Below are 26,856 nucleotides of genomic sequence, written 5' to 3'. Positions count from 1 at the left end.
CTCGACAATTTGAAATTACTCTTTTGGAGTGGGGCGGTGATGAAGCAATGGGAGAAGGTTGGGGAGGGTATAAATAACTTATAGATTTGCAGCTTCAATGTTCTTGGTTCCATGTAACGCTTCCTCACGTTTTGCTTCTGCAGCAGTTTATCTGGTTCGCGCATGTGGCTCTCTGCATTCAAGGGTTTTCCTTAATATTTCAGCTGTTGTAATTCATTTCAGTCATTCCTCTGATTCCAATTTCTCCCATTATTTTTAAAAACTTTTCGGAATTGTTCTTAGTGCTCCCACTATTATATGTATTATTTTGATTTTCTTCATCTTCCATATCCCTTTCAGTTCTCTAGCTAGCTCTGTGTATTTGCTCCGTTTCTCCTTTTCTTTGATATTCACCCTGTGATCAGCTGAGACAACAAATTTTACGATTAGGCAGGAATTTTATTATCATTATTATTATTATTATTATTATTATTATTATTATTATTATTATTATTATTGGCTCACATGGAGCTTTTACACAAGTCAACAAGCGATCGGTTTGGAGACCTGTGGTGTTCTTTGGAAGCTGAGTGACAACAAGTCTCCCCAGACGTCCAGCTCTCTCCACCTCCTTCGATAGCATTTGCAGGTAAATCTGCGCCATCGCAACAGCCTCATACCATTGATTTCTCGCTGGTAGTGGGCATTGGTTTATACTGGAATTTGAGTGGCACTAAGCCTCCCCACGATCCCAGTTCTCTTCGTGCTTGTCCAGCGGAGGTCTGGGCAGCGCTCTGTCCTCGGTCTTTCCATCCTCCTTGACCCTTCTCGGCTCTTTGGTATCACTTTTCTATTGGGGGGGAGATGAGACAATGGGGGGATGCATGATGGTGGTGTAGAACTTGTTGATATGCAGCTTCGGCGTTCTTCATTCCCTGTAACGCTTCTTTGTTATATTGTCTTGTGTTATTCCCCCACATTCTAGGATTTTCCTTAATATTTCAGCCGTTTTCTTTATCGTTAGGCGTTGTATTTTTGCAGTTATTCCTCTGATTCCAATTTCTGCCATTCTTTTTTCGAAGTTTTTCGGAATTGTTCCTAGTGCTCCTACTATTACCGGTACTATTTTGATTTTCTTCATCATCCAAATCCCTTTTAACTCTCTGGCTAGCTCTGTGTATTTGCTTCGTTTCTCCTTTTCTTTCATACAATCTGTGATCAGCTGGGACAGCAAAGTCTTATTATTATTTTTATTATTTTTATTATTATTATTATTATTATTATTATTATTATTATTATTATTATTATTATTATTATTTATTAGGAGTTTTCAGACAAGTCATCATCAGAGATTACACAGCGACAACAAGCGGTGCTATTCCCTGGAGTCTGAATAATAACTGTTAACCATTGATATCTCGATGGCAATGACCATTGTTCTTCACTTGAATTTGGCTGGCAACTAGCCTTCCGGTGACTATGGAAATGCATTTCAGCTAAAAGCATTATCATGTACTTACGTAACATGTCAGAATTATATAAATTCTAAAAGTTACGAAAAATGATTCATTAGGAAAATAATTACAAGTAAAAATAAAATTTATCAAATTATCGTAAGTTTTAACGTGGAAGAGTTATGCGATCAGTTATGTATGATCAAACTAACTTATCTCCCTTGCTTTCTTTGAAACCGTTGAAACCGTTGAAAAAAACCGTTGAAACCGTTGAAAAAAGTACAAAATGTCCAATGAAAATATCTATGATTTTTTTCTTGTTGTTGTTGTTGTTAAAACATATTTTCTACTGGATCGTTTTTCAAAATTTTTGGATTTTATACTAATTTCAACATGACGCGTAAGTAAGTGATAGTGACTTTTTTTTTACCTGAAATGCATTTGTTCAAAGATTCCATTATACTGCATGAGCACTCAAATTTCTTAATAAATCTGAAATATCGATCACTGGAAGATGTACACGGTATTAAACGTAACGTTAAATTCTCACACACACACACACACCCAAAAAAAAATGAAGTAAAAAAAAAAAAACAGAAAGAAACTGAGACATGTGCATTCAAGTAATATATTTTTTCTAAACAGTTCACTTCTTGTAAGTAAAAAAATACTCGAGCTAAGATCGAAACAAAAAACTGAAGGTAGTAGGTCAAATATGATAACCATAAGACCAGCTTTCTCACATGTGTGTATCAACAAAAGCGTCTATCATGGTTAATGCTGGGGTCGCGTTTCTCCCAGCTTCCAAATAGGGGAGACGATATCTGCAAAGATAAGACAACGAAAAGAAGTCTCATTCTAACATTTAAAAGCAACTTTATTGGTTATCTTCGTTAGTAGCATGTATAAGAGAGAAACGGGTTAGTAGCTGAAAGTGTTCTTGGTTGGAAACGTAGATTGGATATTAAAAAGGCTTCTTGAAATACAGATTAGTTCAGTGTTCGTGCGCGATTGTATTTATAGTAGTCGTGAAAAGAGTTTCTGATGTGGAGACGTAGATTAGACAGGCCGGTTAATGAGAAAGAATAAACTCCTCGGCCTAACGCTCTCAGGAAACATGAGTTGGAACAATTACATCGAGAGTATCGCCAGGACCCCTGCGAAGAAGGTAGGTTCTCTCTATCGTGCTAGAAAGATACTAACGCCCGAAAGTATCCTATACCTCTATAAGGCCACCATTCGCCTTTGTATGGAGTATTGTTGTCATATTTGGGCTGGTGCAGCTGCCACTAGTCTCTGTCTCCTAGACAAGGTTCAAAAGAGAGTCGCCAATCTGATAGGTCCTAGACTGTCATCTAAACTTCAGCCCCTGTCCCATCGACGAAATGTTGCATCCATCTGCCTTTTCTACAAGTACTTTTACGGTGAATATTCTGACGAACTGCAAGCACTTGTGCCCCCTCGACGTAAATACCCCCGACAAACCCGACAAGCAGCTAAATCCCACTCCTTCACAGTAGAGATGCCTAGATGTAAGAGAGAAAACTGTTCATGTGTATACATGTTGTAAGAGCGTGCGTCCATGTGTAGATTAGATTCCCGTGGTAGGAAAGAGAGTGCGTGTGTGAACCGCACGTGGAAGTCAGTGTTTGAGGATAGACATGCTGGTTTGTATGTACTCACGTTGGCCTGGGGCCAAAGGGCCCAGGCGATGTCTGCTGCCAGCCAGAGCAGGGAAAGAGAGAGAGAGAGAGAGAGAGAGAGAGAGAGAGAGAGAGCTTGTTGCCGGCTTCACGTTTTATAAGCCCGGTCATGTGATTGAGAGCTGGTTTGTAATTGGACAAGCTAGGAAGAAAATAAATTCAAAATCTCGAGCCGTGGAAATTAGCTCCTGCTTGCGCTTGTTCCAATTTTCGTCTGCTACATATTTTCCGTGCTCTTGACTAATCTCCTTTCTGACTCTAAAGTAAAACTGCACGTTTCTTTTCTAAACTATCTCATTACGACATTAGCACACGCAGCATTAAGATCAGCTGATGCCACCACTAGATCATCTCCATTGTTTATGCTCTAACATTCTTTGTTATCATTCTCGATACATTTTTTGCCATAATTATTTTCAACTGTGAAAAAGACCTAATTCGTCTCAATACATATTTTGTAAACATTCTATTTTATAAACATCAACGACGATCAAAATAATAATCGTTCAGGTTATTTAGTATCTCCCACCAGTGCTCTATACAGCATTTGGATTAATCGAACTAGTGTTCTTATTTTGAGTATTGTTTGCATAGCTTTTTGGTCGATGTGATGTCTGATCTGGTTCAGGTGTATAAGTCGCCATGTTTGAAAAAGGTCGGTGGTTACATCGACAGAAACGTTGTACGAATAACACTCAAGATGAGAACATTAGTCCGATTAATCAAAATAATAGAAACAAACATACCTCATCTAAAAAAAAAACAGAACTTTGTTTGTGTTATGTTGCTTAATCGGACTATTATTCTCGTTTCGGTTGCTGCAACCTGCGACCTTCTTCGGGTGTTGAGAACATGTTTCTTTTCCTACTAAGTAAAAGAGGGTTGGCTCTGCATTGCAAGAATTCGACCGTTTGTGTGAGGGTGGGTCCGTAGATCATAAGGAAAGGTTCAATCATCAGGGGTCACTAAGATATTTATTAATGGTTTTCCTATAGCTCAATTTTTACATCGTGTTAAAAAAAATAAGTATGGGTATCGATCGTCTGTTTCGAAAAACATTTTTTGTCACTAATATTACCAACTAGTATAGATATCCCGAAAAATTGAGTCATAGGAAAACCTTTGCCAAATATTTTGGTGACTTCTGATGATTGAACCTTCTCTATGATCTACGGATCAACTCTCACACAGACGGTTCGAATTCTTCTAATGCAGAGCCATTTAATTCCTCTTTTTCCTTAGTAGGAAAAGAAGCATGCTCTAAACACCTGAAGAAGGTCACAGGTTGCAGCGACCGAAACGTTGTGCACACACAAGATGAGAATAATAGTCCGATTAATCAACATAACACATGCATCTACATCTCACCTCAAAAATTCAGAATTATATGTTTGTTTCTTTTTTTTATTTAAAAATCTATGAGTTCAGATGTGGTTGATAATGTTAAAAAATGTTTCCTTTTTTTTTAGTGTTTTCCGTTTTATCTCGCTTTAACTTTTTTGTTTTGAAAAAAAATGTGATTTAAAATGTTCTTTGACGTTTTCTTATTTTTCTTGGCATCATCTGTTTTGGTAAAATGTTTGTTTGTTTTTTTCCTTTTTCGTTCGTCGCACTTTCTTATCACTTGTCATTGTTTCATCTGAGATGAAAAAATAAATAAAAGAATAAAAAAAAATTCTCTGAAGAAAGTGTCTTGGAGCTTTTAATTAAATGCCAAGTTTTATCAAGATTATAAGAATTTTATCAGAAAGAATTGTAGAGTTCGAAAGTGTCCCACATGTTTGATTCTCTTGGAGGAAGAAAAATACAGAAACTAAAAGAAACTGACATGAAAACTCACGAATCTAAGCCATACTAATTATCACGTTTTGATGACTGTTCTTTATTTTGTTTTTCTGTTTGTTTTTATTTAATATTTCTGACACATTTTTTACCGATTCTGAAGCATTTACACCAATTCAAATGCATTTCTACCTATTAATATGCATTTCTACTAATTCATATGTATTTTTACAAATTCATATGCATTTCTACCAATTCATATGTATTTTTACAAATTCATATGCATTTCTACTAATTCATATGCATTTCTACCTATTAATATGCATTTCTACAAATTTATATGCATTTCTACCTATTCATAAGTATTTCTACCAATTTATATGTATTTCTACTAATTCAAATGCATTTCTACCAATTCATATGTATTTTTACAAATTCATATGCATTTCTACCAATTCATATGTATTTTTACAAATTCATATGCATTTCTACCTATTAATATGCATTTCTACAAATTCATATGCATTTCTACCTATTAATATGCATTTCTACAAATTCATATGCATTTCTACCTATTCATAAGTATTTCTACCAATTTATATGTATTTTTACAAATTCATATGCATTTCTTCCAATTCATATGTATTTTTACAAATTCATATGCATTTCTACCTATTAATATGCATTTCTACTAATTCATATGCATTTCTACCTATTAATATGCATTTCTACTAATTCATATGTATTTCTACCCATTCATATGCATTTCTACCGATTTATATGTATTTCTATTAATTCGTAAGAATTTTTATCAATTCGTATACATTTTTACAAATTTATATGCATTTTTACCAATTCATATGCATTTCTACCAATTCGTATGTATTTGTACTAATTCATATGTATTTTTACTAATTCGTAAGAATTTTTACAATTCGTATTCATTTTTACCAATTCATGTGCATTTCTACTTATTCATATGCATTTTTACTAATTAGTATGCATTTTTACCAATTCATGTGTATTTTTACCAATTTATATGCATTATTACCAATTCGTAAGAATTTTTACCAATTCATATTTTTTTACCAATCCATATGCATTTTTACCAATTCATATGCATTTTTACCAATTCATATGTATTTCTACGAATTCATATGCAATTTTTCCAATTCGTGTGCATTTTTACCAATTCGTGTGCATTTCTACCAATTCATATACATTTCTACCAATTCATATTTTTTTACCAATCCATATGCATTTTTACCAATTCATATGCATTTTTACCAATTCATATGTATTTCTACGAATTCATATGCAATTTTTCCAATTCGTGTGCATTTTTACCAATTCGTGTGCATTTCTACCAATTCATATACATTTCTACCAATTCATATGTATTTTACCAATCCATATGCATTTTTACCAATTCATATGCATTTTTACCAATCTATATGCATTTTTACCAATTCGTGTGCATTTCTACCTATTCATGTGCATTTTTACCAATTCGTGTGCATTTCTACCTATTCATGTGCATTTTTACCAATTCGTGTGCATTTTTTCCAATACGTGTGCATTTTTTCCAATTCATATACATTTCTCCCAATTCATAGTCATTTTTACCAATTCATAGTCATTTTTACCAATTCCTGTGAATTTTTACCAATTCCTATGTATTTTTACTTATTTTAATTTCTTTATGTTTACAAAAGATATAAATAGTTTTTGAAAAAATTCTTTAGATTTGCCGGAGATTCGAACTCGTGTATTAAAATCGTAAAAAAATGCCATTCCTTTAGTAACGTGTACTCTGCCTATTTCGGTTTAGTAAACCAATCATATGTTTCCATTTGCATATGAACAAATTCTCAAAACACCCGAACGTCTTTAAATAGTGTATAGATTATCGATTTTAAGGAAATTGGTTATTGCTGTAGCCTTGAAAGGGTCACTGAGGGAAGCATGAAAACGGAGATGAGTTAGAAAAGATAAAATTTATTAAAATAAAAAACAGCATAATACAAAGAACAACCGTCGTAGTAAATACCGCCAAGATGGCAAATTATGAAAGTATACTGACCGATATTTACCTCTCTGCTCCACGAGAGGATGTGACACAAGGTCGAAAGATGAGAAACTGAGTCAATGACCCAAGAGGAGCACTCACTCATTTTCCCACCTTGTGTTATAGTTTTTACTTGTGAGGAGAATAATGAATAGGAACTGATGCAACTGTCTTTTATATACCGATGCAGAAGTGTCTCTTTTTTGCGAGCTGGATTTTTCCCCTATTAAAAACTGTACTTTGTGTCTAATTCTGTCTGGGGGAAGGCGATTGTATAGCGACTATGGCAATTTTTATTTTTGTCCAAATACAGATTGCTCTTTTCGGAGAGTAGAAGTTATTCCTACATTAGAATCAAGCTTTGTGCCCAACACTGCGCTCGTGGAGAGGCAATAAAATAGGGGCATTGAATAGAAAGGTAATACATGCAAAACACTCCACTATTGAAATTAAATGCAAGTAAGTAATTTGGTCTCCAGGTAAAAAAAAGAAAATAATAATTGGATTTTCTTTTCTCACGTTTACAAAATTCGCAAAAGCCTAAAAGAACAGTCAGCAATACACATGAAAATGTCAAATGAGACTATCGTTTTTCCTTTTTTTCCTTTTATCTTTTTCCTTTTTTTCTTTTTATCTTCTTTTCCTTTTTTTCTTTTTATCTTTTTTTCCTTTTTTTTTCTTTTTGCGTTCGTTCATTTTTGAATTTACCTTTTAAATTTTTAAACAAAGAACAAAAAATCTTTTGGAAAGCGATTTGCTCAGTGATAAAAAGTCCCTTTGATTAGCGCTTGTTTTTTTTTCTTTCGCTTTTTTTTTTGTTATTTTCTTCGTTTTTTTTTCTGTTTCCTTAAAGTGAACCTTCAAAATGATTACAATTCGAATGTTCTTTTCAACACGAAAAGCTAATTGACACTTAGTTTTTCTCAACTGATTTTTTTCAACTCATACCACGAATGATTCCGTAGGTTTTTTTTGTTTGTTTGTTTTTTTTGGGGGGGGGGTTGCATCCCTTTAGCACTCACTAATTTTACGTTTCTGAATGTTTTAGATGATGATTGATTATTCGTATTATGTGGATTCTGCGGAACCAACACATTATAGCTTTCCAGCTGACTACAATATTGTCGTCTTCAAGTCCAATGTAAACAAGTTCCTGTTCAACCGTCCTCTAAATTAATCAAATCAGGCCAAATTTCCACTACTAACGATTACTAGGTTATTGCCCCAATGACTACTGTACACTCACTCACACTTATCCTCGAGTGGCCTTCAGGCATTTATAAGTGGCGATTTCTTTTTAAAAAAAGGGATTTAAAGAGTTCCCTTTTTTGTACCCCATCTTAAGAGCCCTACTTATTAGGATGTACGGGAACATATTTTTTAAAAATATGTTATGGAGAGAAAGTAGCTTTTCTGAGGAGATATGATTTTTATTGGTCTACTATGCTTAAGTTTAAGATAGGAATTTTAGATGCACCTGGATATCTATCAAGTGGTATGCCATGCTTAAATTTAAAATAGTATTGTCTTTTTTTATGAAAATCGCTCCAGACTAGGCATGAAAGCACTTGATGTAAGAAGCAAAAAAAAAAAAGAAGCTATTTCAGGGTAAAAAATTAGTCAAAGATAAGTAATAGATTAATATATTCCAACTTAGAAAACAGTAATTCTTCACCCTTTGTCAGAAACATTGTTCATCAAATGTGAAGACTAAAGGATGATATATGAGAAGCAAAAGTTATGAAATTGTTAAAAATAAATTCAAACGTTCACACGATCTACTCTCCATTTTAGTTTGGACTGACATGCCTTACGAATGTCTATTCTTCATCTGAATTGCGATTGAATGCACTCCACTTATTCTTGGTTCACTGGCCGTGGGAAAACATGGACTTTTCACCATCATTTATCTGTAAGCTTTATAAACGGATTTCGAATTTGGTGTCTTCACTTCTTTCCTCTTGAATGAACATTGAATAGCAAGAATAAATAATTTCGGAAATGTGTCCATTCAATTTGCGCGTTTAACGGGAGAGATGCTGCTTCAAACTGAAGTGTGGCATCATCACCATCACCATTACTACCACCGCCAACATAATCACCATCATTACCATCATCACCATGATCATTACCATCATCACCATCATCATCACCATCATAATCATTACCACCACCACCAACATCACCACTGTCAACAACATCATCACCACCACCAACAACAACATCATCACCACCAACAACAGCATTATCACCACCACCAACAGCAACATCACCACCAACAAATACAAAATCACTACCACCAACAACATCACCACCAACAACAACATCACCACCAACAACAACAACAACATCATCACCACCAACAAAAACAGCATCAACATCATCACCAACAACAACATCACCGCCAACAACAACATCACCACCAACAGCAACATCACCGCCAACAACATCATCACCACCAACAACAACAACAACATCATCATCACTACCACCAACAACAACAACATCACCACCACAACAACACCATCACTACCATGAGCGCTACTACCATCATCACTCCCCCATCACCACCACACTTTCACTACCACTACAGTCAATGTCACATCATCATCGCCATCACCACTATCAACACCACCATCACCATCACCACCACTATCATCACTACCACCATCATATATTTTAAATACTGAAATGGGTTGGGTTGCTTTTAATAACCAACTTCCAAAATAAACTGCATCTGACCAGATTTCTATTCATCCTAATTTTCTCTAAAATTTCTCCTCATCACCTTTTTTCTTGTTTTCGTTAATATACGCTTGTCAGCTTACCATGCTATCTTAACTGCTTTGCATCTACTTCTCAAAACCCAATTATCCATTATTCCCATGTGACCAAACTAACGGAGTCACCTGTTTTGCTCGCATCTTCCTATATTTTCGAGACAAACCGACAGCAAACTACTCGTATTTTAAACATAAGACGAACCAAAGGACGTATATAATATCATAAGTAAGATGCAACCTTTCGATGTGCGGGCTTTGTGATGCTACTTCAAACAAAAGCCTGACGTGATCATCATCTTCGTCATCATCATCATCATTTGCTTTGCATGTTGACAAGTGTGGGACGGCTTTTAGTAAGTGACTTCCAAAAGCACCTACCTCTGACCAGGTGTTTATATATTTCTTACTTTTTGTCTCAAATCCATCAGTGTGCTTAATGGTGCGAATGCTATTTCAAAGCGAAATGTGACAGACCGACCAACTGACCTATGCGCAAGGTTTTTGATTTGAACGCAGATTATGGAAAATTTTCTAGGTTCAAATGCGGTAGAAATAAAAGATGGTCCAAAGAAAATTATAAAGTAGAACAAATTCTCTTTGTAAAAGATGAACGCGTTCAGGCGTAAAAGTCCAGTTAGCGTTTCAGGCCAAGCCACTCGGAAGGCAAACGACTGCATTTTCGTTTCCAGTTCATTTCGTTGGCATTTATACTTTGCTAAGCGCTTCGCGACATATCCTTTTTATTCACTTACTATGAGCGTTTACAATAAATTTCTGCTCAAACTATTTCATTGTAGGCAGCGACGTATCTACGGAAAATGACGCCCCCCCCCAATTGCTTTTCTCTCCGAATAACTGACACAAATTGATTCCAGATTATTTCACCATAAAATCCACTGAACAAAACGAATCTCTATTTACTTGCCTCTCCAAGAGGTCAGAGTTAGACGAAGAGGTCATTTATTAATATGAGAAAAGTCGAACTCCCCCGAAAGGTACTCTAGATTAGGACAAAAAAATAAAAATTGGGTTCGGCCCCTATTTATTTGCTTCCTCGCGATTTTTAATATGAGAAAACCCAGTTCACCCAAAAAGGGGAACTCTTAATTGAGACAAAAATGAAACTTTCCCCAGTCTCTATTTACTTTCCTCCTCACGAGAGCAAAGTTAAATACAAGATCAGTTTTAAAGTGTGAAAAACCAGCTCCCCAAAAAAGGAACTCTGAATTGGGGCAAATATAAAAACTTGCCTTAGTCTCTTCTTATTGTCCTCCCTGCGTGGGCAGAGTTAAACTCAACGTCGCTTGTTAATATGAGAAAACCAAGCTCCCAAAATGGCGCACTCTGGATTACAACAAAAATAAAACTTGCCTCAGCAGGGTTCTATGGGCAAATTTATTTTAGCTGACCTTTGACAACTTAATATTTCCGTTTACTAGCCAAATAGAAAAGATATTAGCAAAACCTACGTGATTTTTGGAATATGACATCTTCGTTCCGTGACAAGTACGTACATCGTAAAGATTTGTTTTCTGTATTTTTTTTAAATTAATATAATTCTTAATATACACCTAATTTTATGTTTAGACTTGAAGATATAAACATTCGAATTTCTTCAGATTTTTTTTAAACAGCCTTCGTTTAAAACAAAGAGTATATTTTTCTAATAAGTATATTGTTCTAATAAGTGTATTGTTCTAATAAGCCTTTTATTGTTTAAGTAATTTGACTTTGCTCGTTTTATTTTTAAAAAATAAAATAAAAGCTGAAAATGTATTTTTTCTACTCAGTAATGAGCTTTGGAATATTGTCGGTGAAAGAAACACAATCGGTAAAAAAAAAAAAACACCAAAAAAAGCGTTTTATTATTTCTAGGAAAAATTACTCGCAAATGCGACTGCTTCAGTCGCAACGTAAAACCCAGTTCAGTCGAGAATAATCTCACCTTCACCTGAAGTGCAGTATCAATTTGCTGCAAACGCCATAAGTTACAAAGATCTTTCTTTCTTTTCTATGACATCATTCTTTTAGATCAGATACAGCATTTTGATTTCAAAAGCAAATTGTGTTAACTGATTTATGAACAAATTATGGCAGTGCAAAATAGTTAAAATTGCACCTAATGTAAACTTATGCAGGGACGTCTTTTGACCCCAACAGATTGTCGGCCATCATATCGTTAGCAACTATATTGTTAGTTGACATTTTTGGTCTTTGCAAAAGCAGTCATGATGATCATGGCATTTGTAGCCGTCGTTGTTGGATATTTATGAGTGAAATTTGATAGACAAGTCCGACATGCGCATCATTTATTTATATAAAGTACGCAACAGGTTCAGTTCAAAATCTATATAATTACAAGCAAGGGTGGGGGAGCCTCCGGCTTTGCCCGGTCGTAAAATACGCTTAAATATGATATTTTAATTTGTTCAGATATATAATATTATAGAGTCGTGATTTCAAAAGTAAAAAAAAAAGTATTGGGATGCTATCATCTAGATATCGAAACCGAAAGCAAACCTCTAGCATTCAAAGCTGGTGACGTTACCACTGTACCAATGTGACACGAATATGAACTGATTAAAAATAAAGAAAGATTAATGTACAAAATGTATAGCCATTTTTTTCCAATTATGACACCTTAAAAACATTTTGATCGGCTAAAGACCCATAAAAGAACGGGTTATAAAAAAAATTCAATTATTTGAGCCCCTTAGCGCCGCTCTGCGACTTTTAGTTTCAGATGAGATAGAGTTTGAAAATATGGAAACAGACAGACAGACAGTCATACATATAGTTTTTATATATTAGATAAAACTCTGTGGACCGTCCAGGCGTCCTTGCTTGCTTGCTTGCTTAGTTATTTGCTTGAATTGTATCTTCGACGATCGGGTGATTCCATCTTTCAAAAAAGTGATGACGTGTGGGGGGGAGGGTTCAGAGGCTAAAGAATTAAGGTGGAGAGTTTTATGTTTTGGTTTCGATTTTAGTTGATTGCACCCGAGTCATATATATCTTCTCTATCTCTATATAAATAAAATGAACTCATTTTTTCCCGTCTGATTTTGACCTTAATAGGATTAAAAATCAAGATATTTCATGCAAATATAATATGCATAAACGGCAGAACAATATCTGAGGTGTGTTATAGGCTTATTATTTCTCAAATTCCTCGATAATCTTAGATTTCTATACTTTTTCTGCTGAGAAGTCACGGCCAAAATCGGTTAAGATCAATGGAAGTGGTAAAATATTTTCTCTCTAATAAATTCCTCCTCCCCCTGCCACCACTTAACACCGTTTGGGGATCGTTCATAAGGAACAGTTGAGAAGAGAACACCGGTTTGGCTTCGTAGTTCTTTCATGTGAAGTTATTTAAAATCACTAAACTAAGCTGCAGTACTCTGTGGCGTAGTGGTTAGCGTGCTGGACAATTCACATTATATTTTCACGTTCGCGCCGACCTACCATAGTCGTTTTTTTTTTTTTTTTCCTAAACAACTGGAATGGACTTTTCTTGGTGGCCGAACTGTTAACGTTGCAGATGTTTTTTTTGTTTGTTTTTTTTTTCACACTTTATTTTCCTACTTTTACTCATGACTCCGGGTTTGATCCTTCCTACTTACCTACCATAACATTTTTTAAAACTCCCCCCCGTCCCGGAAACAAACACTCGGGCAACGCCGGGTACCCCCGCTAGTCTATAATATAAAGCTGAATGTCTGTATATGTGTGTCTGGTCACGAATAGGCTCCTATATGGTTGACTATTTAAAAAAAAAATGATTACATATAATGATAGAAGATGTATCGAGACACGGGAATGGGTATGTTTGATCTGGGAGAACGGTGGTTCATTAAAATTGTGGGGTCTGCGTTCGCGCCTGGTCCACAAAGTATGGAAATAAAAAATTTAAAAATTAAAAAAAAAAAAAAACGTTTACAAGTGTTTTTGATATAGATGTACATAAGAATACTTTTATAAGTATGTTTTAACTTAAATATGGATGGTATAATAAAATTGTGGGTCTGCGTTCGCGCCTGACCTCCATAGAATGGAAATAGGCACAAACTTTAATAAAGACTTTTCATATCTATCTGCGTAAGTATACTTTGATAATTATGTTTCAGTTTGAAGAAATATGTTATAATAAAATTATGGGGTGTTCGTTCGCACCTGACCTCCATAGAATGGAAATATGTCACAAAGTTTAACAAGGTTTTTTAATATAGATCCACAGAATATTGTGATAAGTGTTTCAGTGTGAACAGGTATGGTATAATAAATTATGGGGTTTATCTATTTTATTTTCACTTTCATCATATTTTGCTTTGGTTTTGATACCCCCAAATTCAGCTCAAATTTATAACCCTTCCTTTTCATAACCTATCATACTTTCATAAATCAGAGTCTATTTTCTGTAGGCTGTTTTTGAACGCAGTCAACGACGGGTACTGTTGCTAGTATATATATATTTATATATTAGTTTTAGTGTTGCTAGTATATATATATATTTATATATTAGTTTTGATCTTACTACTATATATTAGGTTCAATATAATAATCGACAAAAAATTGTCTCTATAACAATAAAGACGTAATCTGCATGAATTAAAATATCGTATTTAAGCGTATCCTACGACCGGGCAACTCGAGGATAAGTATGAGTGAGTGTACAGTAGTCATTGTGGCAATAACCTAGTAATAGTTAGTAGCGGAAATTTGGTATAATTCGATTATTAAAGAGTACGGTTCAACAAGAACTTGTTTACATAGTCTGCTAGCTCCACATAAAACTTAAAGTTAAATTATTAGGCTCCAAAAGGTGAGATTTTATTGAAGAAATTTCCATTTTTAAGCTTAAGTGTGACAGACTCATAAAAATTCTATTTTAAATTTAAGCATCACAAACCGATAGATCAACAGACGGAGGCTCTTATAGAAATGCGCGGACACGTCTAAATGTGCTATACTGAAAAATGAAAAACAGACGGACAGACAAAGCTTTCCAGAAAGATGTGAGGACACAAAAATATATATTTGTTAATGATATGATATGGAAGCCATTTTGAAAATTTCGTTTAAATGCAAAATTGTTCGTTGCGTCAATAATTCCATTCAATATTTAAAAACAAATTTACAACCAATCAATGCAATTTTTGAAAATGTATTGACAAAATAAATAAATAAATACCAACTTTCTGTAAAATTAATATTAAAGAAACTGCTCACTAAGAAATGCTGTTGTTGCTTTTGTGATTTTGTTCTTTGGGTTAATTTCCGAGTTGTTAACGCATCAGTTCTTCAATATTAGTTAATGGCAGTTATCTCCCCCTTGCTAATTGGATGTTTGAAGTAAATAATTGAAGTCGCTTGCACTGAACATCATTTGCATAACTATTGTCGTGCTGATTTTTGTTGACCAATCAAAACTGAGCAGAAAATTAAAGCGATTTTTTGTTGGATTAAATGTAGGGACAGCCAGTGAAAGTGAAATCAGTTTATGTAAGCGAAAGCCATTTATAGAAGACAATTAAAATGTAAGATGTAAGCAGGACTGAAAGCAAGACAAAATAAACGAAAATGTCCAAATGATTTTTTTTTTTTTTTGCTTTTCTATATATACATTTTGGTACTCATGCAGAGACTAATCCGTGTTGAAATAATAACGTTATTATTTAAAAAGACATTCTGAACATCGGGAGAGGGGGGTGTTTTGTACCTATTCTGTACTTTAACCTTATGATTGAATAAAAAAAACATATCATAAAACTTTAATTTAACATGAAAATACGATTTAAAAAAATAGCGCGGATCACTCTTTGCATTAGCATCTATATTTTTAACAAGACTTTGTGAGGGTGTAAATTATGAAATTAGCGAACACTTTAAAAAATCGGCCATTATGGAAAATACTCGCGTTTGGCTAAATGAAGGTTATGATAACGAACCTTAACGAACTTCACCAAACAATCTGCACATTACCAAGTAAACTGTTCGTTTTTTTTTGTTTTTGTTTTTTTAAATAATAGTAAATCTACGTTTTGAGGAGCATTCGATATTAATAATTTAAAATTTAACGGCTGAAATACCAGAAAGTGCAAAATTGATTTTAATAAGCATTTCTATTTATTAAAATAAAATTGATTATTTTTTAAAATTTTCGAATATTAAAATATTCTCCTTTAGGAAATACAGGTAGTTTGTTTTTTCATTTTTTTCTTTCGTGTCATGGAGGAGGTAACACTTGGCACGTCCTCACAGATTGGAAGTTGAGGTTGAGTGATGTCTAAGCGTCCGGTAAGAGTGTTAAACGTTTGGTCAAACGAGTGGTAGTTTTAGTTTACAAAATTAGTTTAATTTGTGTAGAAACGTCAGAACTTTATTCATCTTTATCTAGAAATTCGGCACTGATAACATCACGACTTCAATTTTCGAAATACATGTCTGTAAAAGAAGCACCCTCCAAAAGTTGGGAGGGGCGAAAAGTTGCATCCCAAAACATTAAATATAGTTTCCGCACTTCATTATATCGTAGGAGAATTTTTTTTTTTTTTTTTGTGGATATTTTTTTATAGTTAAACTATTCTTTCATATTCTACCCGGGCAACACCAGAATACAGGTCCTGTTAGTGCTAATATAAGATATTTACCAAAGGGCATATAGATTTGTAGGTCATTTAAATTACTTTTACCTTCTTCATTTCATGAGTGAAATATGTTTTATTATACTCATAGTCGAAACTCAGCGACCACCTTTACAAAGAAATAACCCCTGCATATACGAATGAAACACGTTCACTTTTGTTGCTCGTTCCTCGCTAAAATATTTTTGAAAATGTAAAAAAATAATAATTTAATTATTTTTATCTTTTCGATTTATTGTCTTTGGGAATGTTTATGTTAATAAAAATTCCTGATTGAAAAAAAAACAACAAAAAAAATCAAAGAATTATCCGATGTTCATGAAACTTTTAGTCTTTGGAAACATATTTCACGGATATCAGGGAAATATATGTTTGCTTGTAAGAAGGAAAACTGCTGAATAACAAATGATTTAAATCTAACCTGCTTGCGGATGTTTCTCAATCACTAGACTTGTCCATGTGAAGCTGGAATATCGCTATATTTCGGGATATCATCTCTTTCTCAAGTGTTTCTATTTTTTATCTGGAGCTACTCTCTGCCATATATAAGAATTGGCGGACCTGAAGGAAATTTCCCCCCCTGTCTATTTTTTATTTCCGTTTTTTTTTTCAATTTTTTTTCAGCGGATTATTATTGAATGGAAACTAGTCTACCAGATTAGGAATTAGCAAAATGCGGAATCGGATTTTGCTTGCAAAGTATATATATATATATATATATATATATATATATATATATATATATATATATATATATATATATATATATAGGGTGTCCCAAAAGAAGCTGATTTAATCAAATATAAGATAGAACAATAGAAGCATCAAACCAGCGGAAAAAAGATTTCAGAGCACCTTGATTAACTCTACTAAAGTCATCATGAGTTATTCACCATCAAGGAGTCGATATTCATCATAGAGTGGGAATTTCAGTTGAATTTAAAATTCAAATCCGTCAGCTTTTTTTGGAACACCCTGTTTATATATATATATATATATATATATATATATATATATATATATATAATCTCAAACAATATTTAAATTATTTGTTACATATCCTACACTATTACTAGACATCCCCGAAGGCTCACATTACATCTTATCCGACTGTTACACATGGAGTATATACTTAACATAAAAATGTATGTATAATGTACACACAGTCGTCATAGCTTTATGTATGTGCCTGTGCGCATGTAAACATATACATAAACAGTTCAATAAACGAATCAAATGATGGGACTTTACTTCTTTTTATACATATACGATAACATACGACATTAGATCGTTCTTTATAAGAAGATGCGAACTTCAATCCAAATATCTTTTGTTGTCCACTGCCTCTTCCGTCGCATCACTCGTCTTGGAGACGCTGAAATAATACATTTCCTTCCTTTGGTTGTATGTGAAGCAACACTATGATAACTTCGTGTTACAGGTTTTAATTGGCTTTTTTTTGCATGCATGTAAGGTCGCGTCGCACTATTGAGTAAGTCTATGGCGACCCAATTCTACACACTGCTGCTAGTTACATTATGGGATCGTTTGACGTGTATGCTTCTTGACTCTCTGTTACTATATAATAATCTGTTTCATTGTCCTGTAAACTGACTTCCTCCGAAACTACAATTTTATCATCTTTGACGTGTGTAAATGAGGCCAATGTTATTGTTTATTGTTTTAAGTTACTCCTGTCAAATATTTTTCTCTTTTCATAAATTTGGCTTAATAACATTTAACTATGCAAACTGCATATTTAATCTAGCTTACATACTCGATTCTTTATTACTGCAAGGCCCCAGTCTGTTACACAATATTTATAAAAAAATTTTAGCATTTATCAATCGGTGCAAAAATTTTGCCGGTTTGTAAAAGAGACAGGTTAAACGATTGTAATTTCTTTTACATTCATTGTTATTACTTAAACATGTCACGGTAATTAATTTATAACTGTTTATTTCAGATTATTAACACATCATTCATATTTTTTCTACAATGTTTTCAGCCTCAAAACGATTTTCTTTAGCCAACAAAACGGAAGTCATCTTCCATCATGATAATACTTATTATCAAACAGCACTACTCACAGAAGCTCTTCAAAGAGAATTTGCTTCGGAAATCTTACCTCATCCTGCATATTCTCCTGACCTAACTTCCTCTGATTATCGCTTATATCGAAGATTACAAAACCATTTATATATGACCTTAGGTTAACATTACCAGAGAAGATTAAACGTGAATTAGATCCTTATTTCACAGCAAAACCTAAAGAATTTTACAAGTGGGGTATTTATAACCTCATTGACAGATGGAATTAAGTTATAGGAAGCAAAGGTTGATGACTTTAGTAGAGTTAATCTAGATGCTCTGAAATTTTTTTTCCGCTAGTTTGATTCTTCTATTGTTCTAAATTGTTATAAATAAAGATAAAAAAAAAACAGTTATTAATTTTTAAAATAAAATTTTAAATCTGAAAAAAAAAAATTTGGGTCCCCTGACAAAAGAAAGGTGGACCTATAAATTCACCTTTATCCGTTTGTCCTTCTGCTCATCTGTCTGCGCTTTTCTCAATAACTACGCTTGGAATTTTTTGAAATTTTGCACAAACACTACACATGATATGATTTAAAAAAGTAACAGAACGGATTTTCCGGGAAAACTCTGGTTGCCCCCTTAAGAGTGCCTTTCGGGTTAAAATGGTTAATATTGACACTTTTGTGCTTATTACAAAAACTGATGCCTTGGATTTTTATAAAACTTTCTGAAAAGTTGTAACTAACTGATTTCTATATAATTTTGTTTGTCTATATTTCGCGATAACTCTTAGATGTGCCCCAAGGGTTCTTAGAGAGCTAATAAAAACACTCCATTTGGGGGACTATTTTATTATATTTGTCCCAAATGTTCTGCGCCTACCTATTTGGCAGTTTTGCATGGTGCTGAACTCAAATTTAAATATGTTAAGGCCTCGGGGACTTTGGGGGCTAAATGGGGGGGGATTCAAATGATGGACTTAGTCATTTCTTTTTTTTGCATGGTGTAGAACTCAAATTTACATATGTCAAGGCCTAAAACTGCACCGGTTGTTCATTTTTATCAGGATTTGACGTCCCCTAGGGACTTTTGGGGCTAAATGCGGGGGGGGGGGTAAATGCTGAACTTAGTCATTTTTTATGCCTCGTTCACTGTACGTCTACGAGGGACATGCATGCTTCACTTGTTTTATTTTAGCCACCCCCTGCCTTATTTCGGGTTGCACACGATATATTTTTTTTTTTTGCTTTATTCTCATTCATAACCTTGTCTTTACGAGTTCACGTTAAAGATGCGGATGAAAAGAATTTCATTTTCACTGCCCGTCTTTAGCTAAATGTTTTTTTAGAAAGTTCAACTATTTTTTTTTCTATTTATCATATTTATAAAAAAAATATTATTATTATTATTATTATTATTATTACTACTACTACTACTACTACTATTATTATTATTATTATCATTATCATTATTATTATCATTATTTACTTGCAGACTTGAGACCACTACAAGAAAACCACACTGGTGCTTCCATCGAACGGAAATGAGGGCTAGTTTAGTCTTCTTCTCTTTGTTGTCTGCAGCACTGGCTGTGGCCCTCCTAATAGTCTTGACCATCAAAATCGACGGAGGTAAGTCTAATTCTACACAGTTTATTTATTAGTGAAAGAATTTCTGCTAGCCAGCATTGTAACCCTGCCCTACCTAATTGGACTCTTGGGTGGCTACCTTTTGAAAAAAAACTCTTTGTAGCCCAGGGGATTAGATGCTGGTGGTGTGATCTCTTTCAGGCTTAAATTTAATCTGCATCTTGTTTGTTTGTAGCGAGACAGGTGTTATCATCTATTGTTTTTGGACTCTCACACCGACATCTCTTCGAATATAGGAAAATGCAATGCCATTTAAATTTACCGCGTTCTTTAAAACGTGTCGTTCTACTAATCGAGAGTTTTACGATCTAAAACGAAAAAAAAAGTCTAACTATTTATGTTATTTTTTAATTTAAGTTAAATATAAAGAAATTCATTATTTTCAGGAAATGACTTATTTTACAGAATTCTTTAATTTTCAAAGAAATAACTGTTTAAATTATTTTGACGTGGAACCTCCAAAAGGCATGTCAGAACCAAGGCACTCCGTCAGAAAAAGGAAACACACAGACCCCTTGTTGGTCTGCCTCAAAAAGAAAGACATTGATTTCACACCCGCAGAAATCATCTTGGGAGGGGGGTGTTGCGGAGGAAGCACTCTCCAAATGGACTAATTCATCGTCCATATAAACTTTACTCATGGCGATCTCAGGCGGGGATTTAATTCTAGAGCGGCCCTCGCATGCTTGGTGAATTACCTATACTTTTCGTTTGTAACCTTTCCGTTGTTTTCATGTAATACATGTTTTAAACTGTTATCCGTTGTTCTTCTTCTTTCTGGCTATTTGCAAGCCATAACAATGTCTTATTTTCCTGTTGACCTATGAAAGATTTGAAGTTCGTTTGTTGTAAATCTTGTATTGTTAATTTAAAAAATAAACAATAATAAATAAATTCAATAATTTTTTTAAAAGTTTTCTTTGTTTGTCCCAAACTATGGAGATGTTCACAATAATAGATTTCTGTCTCCATTTGGCACGATCATAGGCTTAGTTCAGGTGAAGGCAGCTTTTATGTGCATGATGTTTGCTCATCTCACCACTGAGCTTCCTCTCGGTTGCTTCCTGGCAACTTAAAATTTAAATGAAATTTTCCTGGCGTTGTCATTGCTTGCCCTCAACACAGCTCCGATCAATCTGAAACACGATTCTTCGATATTGCTATTGATGTGCTGTAGTACTTGTGGATATTGTCATTAAATACATGGTCAAAGGGTGTAACTCACGAGATCCAGCAAAAAACTTTCTAAATTTAAGGAATGTGCTTCACATTTTATTATGAACTAAGCTGATCTACCCATTTTATGAATAATGGGCTTACCCAGGGGCTATAATTCTTGTATTTAACACTTTATTACGTAGTGATTCACGCTATTCGTTTGGTTTGGGATTACAATCGCTTGCCAGTCGAGGATCCAACCTTGACAATCAGTCCAGTAGAAACTAGATAATTTCGGTGGACTTTTATCTGGTGAGCTGAGGCATTCGTACTGGGTAGTTCTAAGAGGTCCACCATCCCAAGCTTTCTCTTCCATCTTTCAGTTTAAGTTTATTGCTTACTACCTGAGGTGCCCCTACTGGGCAATGCCGACTTGGTCTCCCAATCAATTTTTAATAGGCTAGACTGCTCCTTCTTTAGGAGCGATAGTTTTTCTTTCCCTGTTTTTGACGTTGTGTCACATCTTTCGGCAGTGGGAAGAACGCAAATACCGGTAGTGATTCATGCCATTCATTTGGCCACTCACTCTGATCACTGATAAATATCAGTCGAGATTTCGAGTCCAGTAGAAACTGTAACATTTCGGTGGCCTCTTATCTGGTAGGCTGAGACATTCAATCTGGGTAATCCTAGGAAATTAACCTTCCCAACCTTGCCTCCTGTCTTTTAGGTAGAGTAAGTGTTGATTACTGACGCGCCCCTACTGGAGAATGCAGACACGGCTGCGCAATGGTTAAAATATCAGAATAGTCCTGTTTTAGGGTCTCTGAATTGACTCATTCCACCCTCCAACCTTGTGTCACACCTTCCTGTGGTGGAAAAGAAGTAAATAACAGCGATTTGCGGCAGTTATGCCCCCCCAGAATCATGACGTGTATTTTTGTTGCATATCTTTGCACATACACTTTTTTTGTTAATCATATCACTCTGTTTGCCGTGATTATGACCGGCTTGCAAGGCTACAAGACATTTATTTCAAAAATTATTATTCGAATTCGATTTTCGATTACATTTTATTTTTTTTTAATTTAATCCCCTACCCAATCTCTATTCCTCCCAAACATAATCTCAACTCTCATAAATGGTAAAAAAATATTTTTATTGGATCTTGTTGAACTCGTGTTTTTACATGTCCATTTTGATGTGCTTACTTTATTAACTCGTTAGTTTTATTTATAAATGAATTTTAATGAACTTAATCGAAATTGATCTGACATTTTCATAGAATTATATAATTATAACGTTCTAGGAGTTGGAGAGGGTGAAAGGATGGCTGCGTAGTTAACATCGATTTCATACACAAATGTGCCTCTAGACAATTGCGCTTCTAGACAATTGCGTCTTTAGACAATTGTGCCTCTAGACAATTGTACTTCTAGACAATTGCGCCTCTAGACAATTGTACTTCTAGACAATTGCGCCTCTAGACAATTGTACTTCTAGACAATTGCGCCTCTAGACAATTGCGCTTCTAGAAAATTGCGTCTTTAGAAATTGTGCCTTTAGACAATTGTACTTCTAGACAATTGCGCCTCTAGACAATTGTACTTCTAGACAATTACGCCTCTAGACAATTGTACTTCTAGACAATTGCGCCTCTAGACAATTACGTCTTTAGACAACTGTGCCTCTAGACAATTGTACTTCTAGACAATTGCGCCTCTAGACAATTGTCCCTCTAAACAATTGCGCCTCTAGACAATTGTCCCTCTAAACAATTGTGCCTTTAGACAATTGTCCCTCTAAACAATTGCGCCTCTAGACAATTGTACCTCTAGACACTTGCGCCTCTATACAATTGTGCCCCAATTCAACTATTCTCTAGACAATTATGTCCCAGTACTATTGTGCAAATTGTTCCGTTAGACAATTGTGTCCCGGATTAATTGCTTCCCTAGACAATTGTGCCCCTCGACAATTGCACCTTAATATTTTTGTGCAAATAAACAATTGCATTCAAAGAAAGGTGTCCCTGGTCGATTGCACTTGTAAACAATTGCACCCCAGAGCAACTACTTCCATGGGCAATTGTACCCTTAGACAATTGTGTCCCAATACTATTGTACCAATAGCCAAATACGTCTCTAGATGATTGCATCTTGGACAATTGTGTCCCGAAATAACTACTTCCCTAGACAAATGCGTCCGTAGAAAATTTAGTCCCAATACTATAGTGTTAATAAGCAATTGTGTTCATTGACAATTGCGCCCCTACACAATTGCCCTCTTAGACAATTGTGACCGGAATAACTATTTCCCTAGACAAGTATTTCTCTAGACAAATCCGTTTTAATATTACTGTGCTTATAGGCAATTGTGTTAATAGACAATTGTGGCCCTAGACAATTATCCCTTGAAATGATAGTGTCCCGGAATAACTACTTCCATAAACAATGTTGTCCCAGGACAATTGTGTCCCAATATTATTGTGCCAATAAGTAATTGCGTTCATAGACAAATCCGTTCCTAGAACAATTGCACTCTTAGATCATTGATCCCACAAACAATTACATCCCTAGACAATTATGCCCCGATACAATTGTGTCAAGAGAAAATTGTGCTCATAGACAAATGCCTCTATAGAAAATTTCACCCCTATACAATTACATCCCGGAACAATTACTTCCATAGACAATTTCGTCAATAGTCAATTGAATTTTTTGACAATTACATTACTAGAAAATATATCCCTAAAATCTTGCACCCATAGACAATTGCGTACTTCTAATAATTTTCTGAGGTGTCAATCTGTTTTTTTTATTTTTAAGAGGTCCCATAACGAGGGCAGAGTTAGAGATTAAGTCGTATTTTAATGTGGAGAAAAGAACAAAAATTAAAATAAATTCCTCAGTAGTCAAGGATGTCTCGTCCACTAACTGAGAACAAAAAATTGAATATATTACACTTTAATCTTGGCCCGAAAAAATTGAAGGAACTACACTTTAATCTTGGCCTGAAAAAAATGTAAGATACTACACTTTAATCTTGGCCCCCGAGGGCCAAGAAATTTATACTGGTGTTTTTATTCTTAAGAGTTCCTATTTAAAATGCCTTCTCACGGTCGTTTTTTTAATGTGAAACAAATAGAACAAAAAATTGTCTCAGTTGAGAAAGATTTCTCCACTGAGAGAGAACAAGAAGTTGAAGTGCAGCATCTGAAGTCAGACACTGCACTTTGATCTTGACCTGAAGGCCAAGAACGTCTGCTCTTAACAACCTTTAATTATACTAGACAAACAAAAAAAAATTATTTCCTTAACATAAAAACGGTAATGGCAGAAAATTCATCAATTTGTCGCCAAGTGACACATAGTCTGTTGAATTTAAATTTATTCGTTTTGCAGAGCACACATTTTATATGTTGGATGTTTACCATTGATCTTTTATCTAGAAGCAAACTAATATCTGTTCTGATAGTACAGGATGGTCCACTTAAAAACAACCCCAAAAAATGTAGTCGAGAGGAGAAACATTCTTTTATCTTTTAAATTACCTGTAGTGTTATAAAAGATGTTGGAAGTGCTTGTGGCGTATATGATGACTTAGAAATCCCAAATGGTCACCCATCTTGTATTTGCCAGGTTCTACGCCACTTAACTTTGATAATCTAATAGGGAACCGGTGTTTAAATGCAGTTATGCTGTACCCTGACTTTTCATTTCGTCTAAATATCGACGAAAATAAAGGAACAGATCTCTGATTGATTCCTTTGCGATTAATCGATTTGTCTTGATTAATATTTCATCACATCCGAAGTTGATTACTTCTCTTTTAATAACGTCGAAGCCGAAAAGTAATTTTCGAAACTTTGCCCATCACATGTACAAGACCAGGAGCAGCACTGTCGCTTCTCAGTGAATGAAATTGACAATCACCTGGCGGGCCAACATTTGATGGCGCCTGCATTTGCAGGACAACGTTGGATAAAATTAAATATAAAGGACCCATGGTGATGGAAGGTGTGAGCAAGATGTTGGCGATGGGGGAGTTGGTAATGAGGATAGTAGTGACAATAGGTGATCATTATCATATCGTATGAAAACCTAGGATTCAATTGTTGCATTGGTTCCCCCGATATTTTTCTAGTCAGAATTCTTTTTAGAAAGACATTGGCTACTTACGGGAAGCAACCATATGAAGGTTGCCATTCTGAGTAAAAGTCATTTAATGCAACAAACTGGATTCGAACTTGAAATACCCAGGTCGTCAGTCCATGTTGCTAACTACTTAACCACCGTCATTTGTACGGATGAAAATTATACCAAAATAACGCTAATAAAAAACAAGCAGAGCATGCATGGTCCTCCAGTGAGTGCAAAGTGAATGAGGTATAAAAAATGACTAAGTTCAGCATTTGCCTCCCCCTCCCCATTTAGCTCCAAAAGTCTCAGGGGACGTCAAATCCTGGTGAAAATGAACAAGCGGTGCAGTTTTAGGCCTTAACCTATGTAAATTTCAGTTCTGCATCATGCAAAAAAAAAAAGAAGAAATGACTAAATCCATCATTTGCCCCCCTGCTCCAAAGGTCCCCAAGCCCTTAACATATTTAAATTTGAGTTCAGCACCATGCACAACTGCTAAATAGACATGCACAGAAAATTTTGGACAAATATGGTCAAATACTCCCAAAAATCAACTGTTTATATTAACTCTAAAAGAGGCCCTGGGGCACACCCAGACAAACAAAATTATATAGGAATCAGTTAGTTACACCTTTTCAGAAAGTTTTATAAAAATCCAAGGCTTCAATTTTCTTAATAAGCCAAAAAGTGTCAATTTTAGCCATTTTAACCCGAGAGGCACACTTGGGACGGGTGGCGAGTGGGGGGGGGACAACCGGAGTTTTCCCGGGAAATCCGTTCTGTTACTTTTTTACTCATATCATGTTTAATGTTTGTCCAAAATTTTAAAAAATTCCAAGGTGTAGTTCTTGACAAAAGATCAAAAACAACTTAAATTTAGATCCGACATAGCTAACATTCACATCATATTTCCAGTAAAACTTTGGACATAACATAAATAAAAAGCTGTTTTTATTATTATATTTCATAGACGCACTACATATTTTGAATACAACGTTTATGCTTTTCATTCGAAATAAAAAGTATTCTACTTCATAGACGCACTACTTATTTTGAATTTTAATGTTTACGCATTTTTTTTCGAAATAAAAATTATTCTACGTCATAGACGAATTACATATTTGTAATTTAACTGTCTTGTTTTTTGTTGTTGTTTTTTTTTTCCAAATAAAAAAACTATTTCACTTTATAAATGTACTACATGTTTTGAATTTATTATTCCACTTCATAGACGCACTATATATTTTGAATTTAACGTTTATGCTTTTTTTTTTCGGAATAAAAATTATTCCACGTAATATCTGCATTACATATTTTGAATATTAACGTTTATGCTTTTATCGAAATAAAAATCATTCCACCATAGACGCACTACATATTTTGAATTTAACGTTTATGCTTGTTTAGTAAAGCGAGTCGGACACACATGCCTTCACATTTATTATATAGATTAT

The 26,856-nt window shown here is 34.6% G+C and overlaps 1 protein-coding gene across 1 annotated transcript in view; it reads left to right on the top strand.

Annotated features, from left to right (window-relative positions):
• Nucleotides 1–26,856, top strand: part of LOC145261199 (neprilysin-1-like) — a 1,350,287-nt gene that overhangs the window by 427,892 nt on the left and 895,539 nt on the right. Inside the window, exon 2 of the mRNA XM_080119525.1 lies at nucleotides 19,948–20,084. Within this exon, the coding sequence (XP_079975651.1) occupies nucleotides 19,948–20,084 (137 nt within the window). The remainder of the gene's footprint in view (nucleotides 1–19,947; nucleotides 20,085–26,856) is intronic.

Source organism: Euprymna scolopes, chromosome 37, assembly GCF_053919585.1.
Source record: "Euprymna scolopes isolate OS-2025 chromosome 37, ASM5391958v1, whole genome shotgun sequence".
NCBI classification, from domain to species: domain Eukaryota; kingdom Metazoa; phylum Mollusca; class Cephalopoda; order Sepiida; family Sepiolidae; genus Euprymna; species Euprymna scolopes.
Note: the sequence above shows the minus strand (reverse complement) of the source record. Positions and strands in the feature narration are given on the sequence as shown.